This window comes from Balearica regulorum, chromosome 2 (assembly GCF_011004875.1).
Source record: "Balearica regulorum gibbericeps isolate bBalReg1 chromosome 2, bBalReg1.pri, whole genome shotgun sequence".
Lineage (NCBI taxonomy): Eukaryota > Metazoa > Chordata > Aves > Gruiformes > Gruidae > Balearica > Balearica regulorum.
Genome location: NC_046185.1, coordinates 56,820,964 through 56,835,490, shown reverse-complemented (window position 1 = coordinate 56,835,490; position 14,527 = coordinate 56,820,964). Strand labels below are relative to the sequence as shown.

At 43.2% G+C, this 14,527-nt stretch overlaps 1 protein-coding gene and 1 long non-coding RNA gene across 2 annotated transcripts in view; one reads left to right on the top strand and one right to left on the bottom strand.

The window, feature by feature from the left end:
- The window catches only part of LOC142600403 (uncharacterized), a 179,363-nt gene that overhangs the window by 96,840 nt on the left and 67,996 nt on the right, over positions 1 to 14,527 (top strand). The window lies entirely within an intron of this gene.
- The window catches only part of VAPA (VAMP associated protein A), a 36,333-nt gene that overhangs the window by 8,154 nt on the left and 13,652 nt on the right, over positions 1 to 14,527 (bottom strand). Inside the window, exon 2 of the mRNA XM_075744470.1 lies at positions 2,420 to 2,572. Within this exon, the coding sequence (XP_075600585.1) occupies positions 2,420 to 2,572 (153 nt within the window). The remainder of the gene's footprint in view (positions 1 to 2,419; positions 2,573 to 14,527) is intronic.

Here is a 14,527-nt window from a genome sequence, read left to right as displayed (position 1 = left end):
AATGAAGAGTTAATTTAGGGCATTGAAGTAAAGAAAAACAGCTCTTACCAAATTAGTATTTTTTGGAAGAAAGGATATAAACATGGCTAAAGAAGGTTACCTAGTGATTCACAATTGAACGATAAACAAAATGCCCATGGACTTCCTTAAAATGACTGTTAAATCCCGTCTCTAACAGTGCATTTATTAAAAACTGGCTTGACTCTGAATCAGCATGATGCATTACACAGGCTGAAGACAGCCAACAGTATCTCAACATTTAGTTTTGAACACAGCATTTCAGCCTATGGTATCCTACAGTGATTTCTGTCTGCACAACAATGTGGGAGAAATCTATGTTTAATTATATGAAAAATGAGTCAGCACTGAAAACATTCAGTTGAGAGACTGACGAGATAAAGTGGGTCACGAGAAAAATTATCTGCGCGCTTGGCTTAACGAATGACCCAAAAGAAATTATAAGCTTAAAAAACAAAAATACAATGCTGGCACTTTGGAGAAGAGAACTTAATTCTGAAAAGCATTGTGGAGTCATTGTAACTAAACAACTGCACATGAAAGTGTCTTGGGGTCACTGTAGCTGAATAACTGCATGAGAATCCAGTAATACAGACAAAGGGGTATCAGAGATTCCCTGCTATGCAAACTGAAGAGTTGAGCAGTATGATACTGTTTCCCTGGTGAACCTGAAGCTGAAATATTGTTTATAGCTCTGGTATTTCATCATTTAAAAAACTGAAATATTCAAAGCATTAAAAGGATTATTTGTAACTATGAAAACAGACTTTACAATAGGCAAATGGAATACTTCAATCTATTCAACTCCCTGAAGAGAAAGTCCAGCAATATCTCGATCGTGATGTATGACTACCCACAGGAAAGATCCCTCAATACCTAATCAAACACACAGTTGAGGCAAAATGGCTCTAAGTTGAAGATGGAAATAAAGTAAGCTTTTCACTACTAGAATCTTGAAACAATTCTCAGTAAAATGATCTTTCATCCGCAAGATGCCAGACCGTTCATGGTAAGCAATACTGAAGTTCTACAGATTATATTAGATTAGAAAACTGGTCTCTTTCCTACAAGGAAAGTTCGTGAATGTCTTAATCATAAATACAAAGTATTCCTGAGTTATTCCTTGCAACATTTGAATGTATCACCTGAAGCTAGTTCTCCAGCTTCTTTTAAACTTCCCAAAGAGTATAAGGATCTGAATCTTAAAAATTTTGAGGATTTCTCCATGTTTCCCTTTTGCTTTGCTACAGCTCTCCAAGGGTTCTATAAAAATCAGCTTTCTAGACTTAGGAGATCTAAGAGCTCACACCTGCATCGCCCATGATCTCTACAACCTGTAAGACCACAGTCTATTAAAAGGCGATTCTCCTCTCTGCAAGTTAGGAAATATGGTAGGTCCCAAGAAATAAAGAGTTTCTCACCTCTTACAGTCACTGGTTTGAGAATCTCCATTATTCAGGAGATTCTTACCTCAAAATGATCAGCAGAATGAACTACAAAAATCATTTACCAAATCAGAAGACTGACACCTAGTCTTTTCCCATTTTCTTGAGAATGTCTGCTCCCACAATGAGTAACACCTGGTCTTTTTGGCATTGTACAGTCCAGTATAGGATTAGGCGATTATACATATAGCTATTAAAATTCTGTGGACTGTCAGAATGAAATAAGCAAGCCAAACCTACGTGGAGTTTCATGGGGAAGAAAAAAAATATATATTGTCTGGTTTCAGCTCACACTCTGCTGAAAAGTAAGGATTCTTTTTTTAATCCCCTCACTCAAAAAAACAAAACCAGTTTAAGGAATGAGTGTCTAGTGTCTCTATAGTGATTTTTCAAATTTAAGGGCTACAAACTGCTCCAGCTACCTAAAATAACAGAAAATATAATTTTTTTAAAGTAATTTAATGATTGCCACTTAACATATACTACTGTGATAAATGGAAGAAATTCTGAAGTGGAGTTCAGGGACCAACACTATCGTCAAAACAACCAGTCTACAATCGTGAATGAATTTTTTTTCTTTTTTAAATGCAATGAACTGTCAAACGTTAAACTTTAAACACATCAGAGCAGCCAAGAAATGCCCTACTTCAAAATATAAGGATGAGTATAGTAGTCTGAAGCAAAAGTACTGTTAATGTCACTGCCCATTTCCAACTTTGCCTCGTTTCACAGAGCTGCATGTGACAAATGGTAAGTATTTCTGTATGAAGGATTTTTCATGTATCTTTGCAGCTCTACATCACGTTGACCTTGCAATAATTATGGGGAACAAATGTATTGTTAAAAATGTTTTTTAAAAAATGGCATACTTCAAATAGCCTCTAAGATCAATCATTAGAGACCTTCATGAAAGGCCTAAAAACAGCCAACCTACAAGTATATATATTTGTTTTTACCTGAAACAATTACAGATGATCCTGGGTCAATAACTCCGCTGTTTGGCCTCACACAGTATCGACGAGGCGCTGTGGTCTTCACTTTGAAGCATACTTTTCTATCTGATGGATTTCGTAGTTTAAGATTTGTAGTAACTACATCTGTAAAGGGACCTGAAAAAAGGGTTGGTGGTATTAGATATGCATGTATCTCTGGAACAGAAATCTGTTTATACAGTACAAATTACTTTTAAAATATAACTTGAAGGCAACGAACTTCTAGAAGCAGGTTAAATCATACCTCTGTTAAGCACATATACTGTTACATGCAAAGCATGCTCTATCACCTTAGTTATGGTAATATACATTACAGCAATGGACAAACAACTCCCTTAAATAGTACGACAGACTCAAGTTGCTGGTGCAAAAGTTCATATATACATATGCTAATTTTACTAAATCCTTCCTAACACGTTAAATATCTAGAAGGTAACGGTCATATGCAAAAGTAAATTTTGCTTGATTTTTCTTCAGGAATAGAAGTAACAGGTACTTTGGAACTCTTTCAAATGTTTAAAGAAAGAAAACACTGTGATACTGAAATATATTAACTGCTCTTGACATTTCACCTTCTGTGGTGCTTCTGAGCTCCCGTAGACTTGACAGAAACAGACATCAACCTCATCTTTTAAACTCAAAATAGGCAAAAGAGATGATACTCTTGTTTATGCATGTACTCTACCTGATCCACAGAAAAGAAGTTGTAGATGCCATATTTACATATCCAATGCAGTGTATTCTTTAAACTGTACTTATGTTAAACCATTAGGATAGGAATTGCCCCTAAGACTCGATTGGACAAGAGGCATAATTTCAATGTCAAGCTGCAAAAGCACATCTTCCAATAGAGATCACCTCCATGTGATGCCATACAGGAACAGCGTGAAAAGCAAGTAAGGTTCACAGTGTTCTGAGCTGTGTTAATCTCCCTTATGCTTGTGTCATCTGAAAGCAAGACTGCACAAGCACTGAAAGAATACAACTTAGAAAATGGCATTTTACATGAAAATGAAATTTATTCAATATTTCATGTGAACATTAACTTTTAAGAACCTTCTTTACCATTCTTTAAAAATTACATAAATTACTAAAAAATACTTTTCATCAGAATTGAAAACATGACAACTACTCATCCATTAAAAGAACTGACACACACAAAGAAAGCAAACCTTAGATTAAATAGGATGAAAACTACAGGTGATATGAGCAGGTGGTAAGGTACAACGTGGTTTAGGCCCAGCCAGCAGCTGAGCACCAGGCGGCCGCTCACTCACTCCTTCCCCAGCAGGACCGGGAGGAGAACAGAAAAAAAACAATGGCAAAAGCCTCGAGGGTTGGGATAAGGGCAGTTTACTGGGACAGCAAGGGAGAGGGAAAAACAATCAACAACAGCGCTGATAACAGATAGTAACAATGGGTGATAACAGAGAACAATTTACCAAACCAACCACTGACCGACCAGACGCTGAAACTGCGCAGCTCCTCCCCTGCCGCACTAGCCCCCTTTTATGGTGAGCACGGCATGGAATAGCCCCCGGCCAGCTTGGCTCACCTGTCCTGGCTCCTTGTAAAATTAACTCTATCCTTGCCAGAACCAGGACATTATCCACCCCTTATTCCATACCATCTACGTCATGCCCAGATTTTTCACTGACACCATTCTCTTACTCCGTGGGCCATCGCTCTATAAAGTGTCCATTGAGTTCATTTAGGCCATGGCTTTGGGTTCCATCTGCCATTACAGTGTCTCAGAGCAGGAACAATGGTGCGTGCTGCTGGATTGTTGCACGCTGCATCAGGAGTATTTTTCATGGCTGATGTATCTGGTATGGTCCATGCTCGCAGTCTGGATGTCACAGATGTAATTTTCGATGAAGCTCCTGGGCACCAGTTGAAGTCAGTTCCAAAGTCCATCCTTCATTAGTTTTGGGTGATTCTTATGGTTATACTAACATCATACAATTTAATTTATTGGCTATTTTCACCCAAAATCAAATCCCCTTGGGGTACACACCGGACTTCCCCATCCTTTCTCATCACCCACCAAGTGCACCCTGTCCCTGAGCAAAAGCAATCCCGCAGATGGGCTTGCCTTTGCCTAAAGCAGGGATGACCCAAACTGTTTTACCCAACATATTCTTCATGCGCACTACAGGAACTTTATCTCCTTCTACTGGGCGTGGAAATTTTGATTGGGCAGGGCCAGCTCGATTGGCAGATCCCCTAGTGTTAACTAACCAGGTGGCCTTTGCTAAATGTGTGTCCCAGTGCTTGAGGGTCCCACCACCCATTGCCCTCAGGGTAGTCTTTAGCAGTCCGTTGTACCTTTCAACTTTCCCAGAGGCTGGTGCATGATAGCGGATGTGATACACCCACTCAATACCATGCTCTTTGGCCCAGGTGTCTATGAGGTTGTTCCGAAAATGAGTCCCATTGTCTGATTCGATTCTCTCTGGGGTGCCATGTCGCCACAGGACTTGCTTTTCAAGACCCAGAATAGTGCTCCGGGCAGTGGCATAGGGCACAGGATATGTTTCCAGCCATCCAGTGGTTACTTCCACCGTTGTAAGAACATAATGCTTGCCTTGGCGGCTTTGCGGGAGCGTGATGTAGCCGATTTGCCATGCTTCCCCATATTTATATTTCAGCCATCGGCCTCCATACCACAGAGGCTTTACCCGCTTGGCTTGCTTGATTGCAGCGCATGTTTCACATTGATGGATGACCTGTGAGATGGCGTCCATGCTCAAGTCCACCCCTCCATCACGGGCCCATCTATATGTCGCATCTCTTCCTTGATGGCCTGAGGTGTCATGGGCCCACCGAGCTATAAATAATTCACCCTTACGCTGCCAGTCCAAATCCACCTGAGCCACTTCAATCTTGGCAGCCTGATCTACCTGCTGGTTGTTCTGATGTTCCTCAGTGGCCCGACTCTTGGGTACGCGGGCATCTACATGACGGACCTTTACAACCAGCTTCTCTAGCTGGGCAGCGGTATCTTGCCACAATGGGGCAGCCCAGATGGGTTTGCCTCTACGCTGCCAGTTGCTCCGCTTCCACTGCTGTAACCACCCCCACAGGGCATTGGCCACCATCCATAAGTCGGTATAGAGGTACAGTGTTGGCCACTTTTCTCTTTCAGCAATATCTAAGGCCAGCTGGATGGCTTTCACCTCTGCAAACTGGCTCGATTCACCTTCGCAACTCACCCTGTAGGACTCCATATAGCAGCCTTCCACCTTCGATGCTTTCCCACGATGCGACAGGACCCATCAGTGAAGAGGGCATATGGTTTCTCATCTTCTGTTAGTTTATTATACGGTGGGGCTTCTTCAGCACGTGTCACCTCCTCCTCTGGCGACATTCCAAAATCTTTCCCTTCTGGCCAGTCTGTGATCACTTCCAGAATCCCTGGACGACTGGGCCTTCCTATTCGAGCCCATTGTGTGATCAGTGCAACCCACTTACTCCACATAGCATCGGTTGCGTGATGTGTAGAAGGAACCCTCTCTTTGAACATCCAGCCTAGCACTGGCAGTCGGGGTGCCAAGAGGAGCTGTGCTTCGGTGCCAATCACCTCTGAAGCAGCTCGAACCCCTTCGTAGGCTGCCAATATCTCCTTTTCCGTTGGAGTGTAGTGGGCCTCGGATCCTCTATATCCCTGACTCCAAAACCCCAGGGGTCGACCTCGAGTCTCCCCTGGTGCTTTCTGCCAGAGACTCCAGGTAGGGCCATTCTCCCCGGCTGCGGTGTACAGCACATTTTTTACATCTGGTCCTGCCCGGACTGGCCCAAGAGCTACGGCATGAACTATTTCTTGTTTAATTTGTTCAAAAGTTTGTTGTTGCTCAGGGCCCCATTTGAAATCATTCTTCTTCCGGGTTACATGGTAGAGAGGGCTTACTATCAGACTGTAATTTGGAATGTGCATTCGCCAGAAACCCACAACGCCTAAGAAGGCCTGTGTCTCCTTTTTGTTGGTTGGTGGGGACATGGCTGCTATTTTGTTGATAATATCCATAGGGATCTGACGCCGCCCATCATGCCACCTTATTCCTAAAAATTGGATTTCCTGCGCAGGCCCCTTCACCTTACTTCGTTTCATGGCAAAGCCAGCCTGCAGCAGGATTTGGATTATTTTCTTCCCTTTCTCGGACACTTCCTCTGCTGAGTTGCCCCATACAATGATGTCATCAATGTACTGCAGGTGCTCTGGGGCTTCACCCTTTTCCAGTGCAGTCTGGATCAGTCCATGGCAAATGGTGGGGCTGTGTTTCCACCCCTGGGGCAGTCGATTCCAGGTGTACTGAATGCCCCTCCAAGTGAAGGCAAACTGTGGCTTGCACTCTGCTGCCAAAGGGATCAAGAAAAATGCATTAGCGATATCAATTGTGGCATACCATTTGGCTGCCTTTGACTCCAGTTCATATTGAAGTTCCAGCATATCTGGCACGGCAGCACTCATGGGCGGTGTGACTTCATTCAGGCCACGATAGTCTACCGTCAGCCTCCACTCTCCATTGGACTTCCGCACTGGCCATATGGGACTGTTAAAGGGTGAGCGGGTTCTGCTGATCACTCCCTGACGCTCCACAGTTGACAAATTAGCTTGTGGATGGGAACCAGGGAGTCTCGGTTGGTGCGGTATTGCCACCGGTGCACAGTTGTAGTAGCAATTGGCACCTGTTGCTCTTCAACCCTCAGCAACCCTACAACAGAAGGGTCTTCCGAGAGACCGGGCAAACTAGACAATGGTTTAATTTCCTGCCTTTCCAAGGCAGCTATTCCAAAAGCCCACCGGTAACCTTTTGGGTCTTTGAAATACCCTTTCCGGAGGTAGTCCATCTCCAGGATGCACGGAGCCTCTGGCCCAGTCACAATGGGGTGCTTTTGCCACTCATTCCCAGTTAGACTTACTTCAGCCTCCAACAGAGTCAACTGTTGGGATCCCCCCGTCACACCAGAAATAGATATCGGTTCCACCCCTTCATAGTTCAATGGCATTAGGGTACACTATGCACCTGTGTCCACTAGGGCCTTGTACTCTTGTGGGTCCGATGTGCCAGGCCATCGGATCTACACAGTCCAATACACTCTGTTGTCCCTTTCTTCCACCTGGCTGGAGGCAGGGCCCCTCTAATCCTGCTCATCATATTCGCTGCTCATCTCTTGCAGAAAGGACTTAGAAGTCCCTCCAAGAGGGTCGTAAGTGCGGTCAGGCCTTCCACTTGATCTGGGGGGCTGCCCGGTGGAACCTGGAGCAGCATCCTTTCTGGAAGAGTTCCTTTGTACAGCTGTCTTGCCTTGTAGCTCATGTACGCATGCCTGCAGGGTTGAAGTAGGCTTCCCATCCCATTTCCTCATGTCTTCTCCATGGTCACGCAGGAAAACCACAGGATACCTCGTGGTGTATATGCTCCATATCCCCTCTCTGGAGCAGAAAAACGCTTACTCCTAACAGCTGAAATACGGGTCTGTGGGGGTGGGGAGTACAATATATCCTCTTTGAGTTGCCGGACATCCTGGGACAGCTTCTCCACAGCCGAGACGAGGGAGGAAGAAAGGCTCTCTTCATATTGCCAGAGTCGGCCAGCCACTTCATCCACTGTGGGTGCCTCTTCACTCTTCCAGTCAATTACTGCCAGTGAGTTGGCGTACGATGATGGTGCACTTCGCACAAATTTTTGCCACATGGGTCAGGTACACTGGACTTCATCGGGGTCTGTGGGCAACTGTGCGTTGTCTGGATCGTAATAAACCATTTCCCGCACAGCTAATTCTCTCAGATATTGGATACCTCTCTCCATGGTGGTCCACTTGCCCGCCCGACATATGACATCTTCGCTGAAAGGATACCTTTCCCTCACACTTGACAGGAGTCGCCTCCAGAGGCTGAGGGCCTGCGCCTTCTTCCCAATTGCCTTGTCAATGCCCCCTTCCCTAGACAAGGATCCCAGCTGCTTGGCCTCCCTGCCCTCCAGTTCCAGGCTACTGGCCCCGTTATCCCAGCAGCGGAGCAGCCAGGTAATAATGTGCTCCCCTGGAAGGCAGCTGAAGTCTTTCTGCATATCTCGCAACTCATTCAGGGACAGAGATCGGGTGATCACTTCTGGTTCTGGCTCTTCTTCTTCTCGTGATGGCCCCGGTTCATCATCATCTCTCACTAAGCGAACCGATTTCTTTGTGTATTTCTTTTTGTGTATAGAGACGACTGATACTGGTGTGGGTTGATCTTTTGGCTCGGCTACAGTGCCTATTTCAGGGGTTTGGGTAGCTGCAGTGCCTGTTGCGGTGCTTGGGTAGCCGCAGTGCCTGTGGGTCCGCTCTCTCCCTCTGGATGGTGCTGTCTACTGTCAAGCAGTGTTAGATAGATTGTGGCCAGGGCCCAGCACAGCACAGTAAGTTGTGTCTCCTTAGAATCCCCACAGCATTTTCCTTTCAAATATTCTACCATTTTATCAGGGTCTTGCAATTGTTCAGGAGTGAAGCTCCAAACCATTGGGGGTGAAAAGGTCTCTAGATACCCACCCATACTCTCCCAAATGCCATGCCAGCCCTGACCATTCAGTCTTGGGGAATATCCCTGGGTAATATTCTTGAAACAATTTTTGCTAACCCTGAACATGAGTTGGAAAACATTCAGGAGACCTAGCAATAGGAATATACTGGCCTGAACATTCCAAAGGTATTCAAAATTCTCAAAAATTGTCGTGACCAACCAAAAAGGAAAAGGGGACGTGAAAGAGTGGGAGAAGGTATCCCCCCCCCATCTTCCCCATAGATCGGGTGCAATTATTAATCAATTCTGAAAGATATTGACTGAGGTACGGGCCTGACCGAAATGCTACATACACATACCAGCTCAGACCCATGACTGTCAATGATATCTTATCATAAGTCATTATCACACAATACAACAATATGAGAACAGGAACCCCTCTCCCAGAGGTGATAAACAGCACTGCAGGGATTACATAGAGTAAACACGGGTTTACAAACCAGAGCCATGTAACCAAACAGAACATCACTATGACCAGTGACTGTTTCAATAACATCATAAATTCTTATGACAATTTTTCTTTAACACACTTGGGTCAGACTTGTCGTTATCACAACCCCTCAGGCCCCACGTTGGGCGCCAAAAAGGACTGACGTGGTTTAGGCCCAGCCAGCAGCTGAGCGCCGCTCACTTCTTCCCCAGTGGACCGGGAGGAGAACGGAAAAAAAACAACCAAAAGCCTCGAGGGTTGGGATAGGGGCAGTTTACTGGGACAACAAAGGAGAGAGAAAAACAATCAACAACAGTGCTGATAACAAATATTAACAATGGGTGATAACAGAGAACAATTTACCAAACCAACCACTGACCGACCAGACACTCAGCCCGCAAAACTGCACCCCGCTTCCCCTACCCGACTAGCCCCCCTTTTATGGTGAGCATGACGTCACATGGCATGGAATAGCCCCCAGCCAGCTTGGCTCACCTGTCCTGGCTCCTTGTAAAATTAACTCTATCCTTGCCAGAACCAGGACAAACCACTAATTGATTGAGACAAAGGAAGTCAATTCTTCTCTGGACACCTTATTCCACAGCAGTGTCTGAACTATTCTGAAGGAAATGGTACTGGCCACCATCAAACATGCTACTACACTAGAGGGCTCACTATCTGACCAATGTTTTTGTTTCTCTACCTCTCTCAGTCCAAATCTTTCATTTTGAGACAGTGCTAAACAGCCTCTTGACACAAAACACCAAGATACAAATTGATAAAGGACTAAAACAGGAATTACTAAGAACCAGAATACCCAGATGTAGATGAAGACACACGGGGGCTAGATTTACATTCGATGAGGCTCATCTGAGAAAACAGGATCTCGTATTACTTGTCAGAAACTTTATTTCTCATCTGGCTTTATACGGTGGATGAAATAGTCACCCTCAATCCATGGAAATTTGACACAGCCACCAAGACGAAGATTTACAAAACAACTTCAAAGTTTCCTGCCACTTGCCTCTTGATGTCTCTTGCAGGATCCAGTTGCATTTACTTATAGAGTGTGATCCAAAAATAACTCCCATCACCCATACCACAAGCTAAACTAAAATCAAGCAGCTGAATACTCCTCTAAATCTAAGACTGGCAATACACTCAGAAAAGACCAAACATTTATTTTTCAAGCTATGCAAACATTTTTGCAGAAGTTATTCTGGGAGTTTTACTAATAGACATCTAGGCGTTGCCTTTGCAGTGCCCAGTGGCATACAGCACCTCAAATCTGGCTTTCAAAGGCGTGGATTTTTTTTTTAATTACAACTCTAGACAAACTGAAGGAGCTCTGCTTCTCAATTTTCTCAACTACTATTACTAAGAAAATTCTGCTTAAAGGAAAAAAGGCTCAGTTCAGAGGCTCATTTTGAAAGGCACAGTCATCAAGAAAAGAAGCTATACTATTCAAAAATAGCTTATTTCAAGACAAAGAAGCAGTGAACTTATAAACTGATGATACACTGCTATTTAAACTTAAAAACAACAACAAAAAAAAATGTTCTGTTTCTTTTGAGACATGAAAGGTCCCCTCATGCCTGCCTTCTCAAAGTGTATAATAACAAGATAGGATTCAAAATATTCTTCATTCTGGTATTTACTGTCAGTTCTAACACCACAGATGATATTTTTAAAATATATAAATAAATAAATCTACTTTTGTTCCCCAGGTACATGAATGCAGTGACCTCCTTTGCATTTTCTGGATACTTCTCAAAAAAGAGGCTTGAGCTCAGGGACATTTTGAAAGAAATATCTGATACTGAAAAGTGGACTGAAATCTTTTTCAACGTCTACAGCACCCATCTGACAGCTTTACCTTTCACCTGTTTTCTAAAAGATTTAAAGAAAAAAGAAAGCTGCATAAAGCCTCTCAAGACTCACAACCATCAGATTTAACAAATAGCTGGTAACAAACTGGTGCACAAAAGAAAAAAACGACTAAATTTCACTGTTCCTACAGAACTCAGCTATTTGGTAGTTTAGTAGCATATCAAGAGACAGCACTGATCTGAGCATGGATGGGCAGCAGCAGACACAAGGACAGTAAATCAGAAAAAAAAAATCTATTACCATTCAGAGGAGCTGCACGATCTAAATTAACATGGCATATCCTTCAAAAAAGAAACCGTGCAACAGCTGAAGAGGATTCTGGAGTTCCCATTCACACAAACAAAAATACCACTACCCTTGGAGGAGTGGGGAAATAAAGTACAAGTTGGCACTAACAACCTGAGTGCAAAAGTCTAAATCATGACAGTTCCTTGAGAAAAACAAGCAGAGTGGAGGAGAGGAAGAACCAGGAAGGAGGAATGGTTTAGGCCGTACCACAAAGACCACATCTAACCAAGGAAAAGAACAGCAAAGACACAGACATTCTGCACATGCACTAAGATGGACAAATGCATACCAACTCCATCTCAGAAAACATCCAGCTACAGTAGGACAGCATTATACTCTCAAAAAGAGCATCTCTCTCACTGCTTGTATGACGCCCCGGCCAAAGCTGCTTTTTATTTGAGCACTTAAACCTCAGACAGGCTCATGTCTAACTGTACCACCACAAAAAATACCTCACGGGTACTCATCTACTGTTGTTTGCCCGATACTTTCATTGTAAATTGCTTAAGACTATCTTTTATCTTATGTTTGTGCAACTTAAGACTTCTGGATCTGCAACTAGGGTTTTCAGAAGCTGTGGTAATTTGTCTAATAAAATCCTCAACCCATACTGATGTACCTATAGTGTCTAATGACAAGAAATCATTGCTTTATAAGCCTGTAATTTCAACCTAACAATCTCTGGGAGTCAGAGTTACTTTAAAGGGGACAGGGAGTTCAGCAACCCGCTTAGTAGTATAAATTCAAGATGTCAAGTATAGCATCTTCCTAGGATAAAAGTTGTGAGTGTGACAAGTTATTCCAACTGTTTTGAATGGAGCAGTGACAATCCATGCTGAGATTTTTCCTGTCTTTTTGACTTATGAGGGCCTTAGAAAGGAATGACAGACACCTGCCTAACCACACTCAGAAATAGTAGAGATTGCCAAAAACATTATGTACTGAATTTCTATTCTGGCAGTCTTACAGTGCAGCCACCACAACATTAATGCTGGGGTTGCCTCTGGCAACTACACATCTCGGACTACAGCAACTAGTGGACAGGAAGAAATGACACAGATTCTGCAGAGCCAGTTTCCACTGCTGAAATACAGTGCCAAATTTCCTTGGCCACAAGCTTGCCAGTTACACTGCAGTAAAACCAAAATACTATGTATTACTGTACAAGGTAGAACCTGTACAGAGATCTTTTTAATCAACAGTGTCATTTTCTCTTCAAATTCAAGTCTCGTTCAGTTCCTCAGCTCCAAAAGTCATCCTTCTACCGCCTGGGAGGGTCAAACATAAGAGAAAAATGATGACGTGAATATATCTTTCTAGAGTGGGAATGAAGAGCTTAGACAAACCTCCTCAGCCTGTGGCACCCGTGGGAAAGGTGAAAGGTCACTGCCAGTATCTCTAGTTGTTGGTAGTACAGAGCAAACATAAGAACTTTTGAGAAGTAGACAGGTTTGTTTATCGAGCTGCTCCATTCAAAATCAGTAAGGCTGTCATAACATACCCACAGAGCCTACCATAAAACATCACCTTTACCTAAAATTGGGTAAGAAATTGTTTTATTAAATTACATAAATATTTGACAATTAGAAGGTAGATAACTTGTAGAGTTATACAAAAATGACCATGCATTATTAAACAAACTCAACAGCATTTTATATGAACAGCTTAAGTATATTGTCCTCTTCAATTTAAGACATTGAACTGCAGCTGTTATAAAAGCTAATACCTAAGCTGACTCTGCCAGAAAGCACTCTATTTCACACACAGAACTAAAGTTTATTTAAGCTGTAAACTGGCACAGTGAAGTGATACATGCAACCACATCTAAAAGCAATACAAGTACATGTAAAAAGTACACAGACTGGCAAAAGAAATCCAAACTCCTTAAAATGTGTAAGTTACAGCGTTAACTTTAAACACTATTGGGATTATATGTTTTAAGTGGGATGCTGGGATTTTTTCACAACTGCTTCATCACTTTTGAAATTCCAATTTTGACATATACAGAACACTTCAAGCATCTTTACCAAAACAAACTCAGGCAGGGTAGTTTTCTTTCAGCACACAATAAAGTCAGGTTGGACAGGCAAAGAAAACTCGTTTACTGCAGTTGACAATTTGAGCCCTAATGAATAAGAAAGGAGTTAGAGTCAGCAGGATAAAAATTAGCAGTAATATTATAAAGCCAGCATTTTGAGAACAAGTTAACTGACTTATGATAAACCTGACAGGAACAGACTAAGATCTCCATCAATGCATTCTGCCAGAATTAGAAGTAACAATGGAATAAAGAAAGAAAAAATTAAATTAACACAGCGCCATATAATTTACATTCGTATGATGTAATAAAGATTTTTTTTAATTAGCCAAAGTTTAATTGTTTTTTTTCTTTCCCATCATTTGACATGACAATCACAGAATGGTTGAGGTTTGAAAGGAACTCTGGAGATCATCTGGGCGAAACCCCCTGACTAAAGCAGGGACACACAGAGTCAGTTGCCCAGCACCACATCTAGACAGCTTTTAAGTATCTCCAAGGATGGAGACTCCATAACCTCCCTGGATAGCAAGGGTTTAGAGCAGCCCTGAGAAGGACTTGGGGGTGTTGGCAGATGAAAAGCTCAGCATGAGTCGACAATGTGCGCTTGCAGCCCAGAAAGTCAACTGTGTCCTGGGCTGCATCAAAAGAAGCGTGACCAGCAGGTCAAGGGAGGTGATTCTCCCCTTCTACTCCACTCTTGTGAGACCCCACCTGGAGTACTGTGTCCAGCTCTGGGGGCCCCAGTACAAGAGAGACAAGGACATGTTGGAGAGAGTCCAGAGGAGGGCCACAAAGCTGACTGGAGGGGTGGAGCACCTCTCCTGTGAGGACAGGCTGAGAGAGTTGGGAATGTTCAGC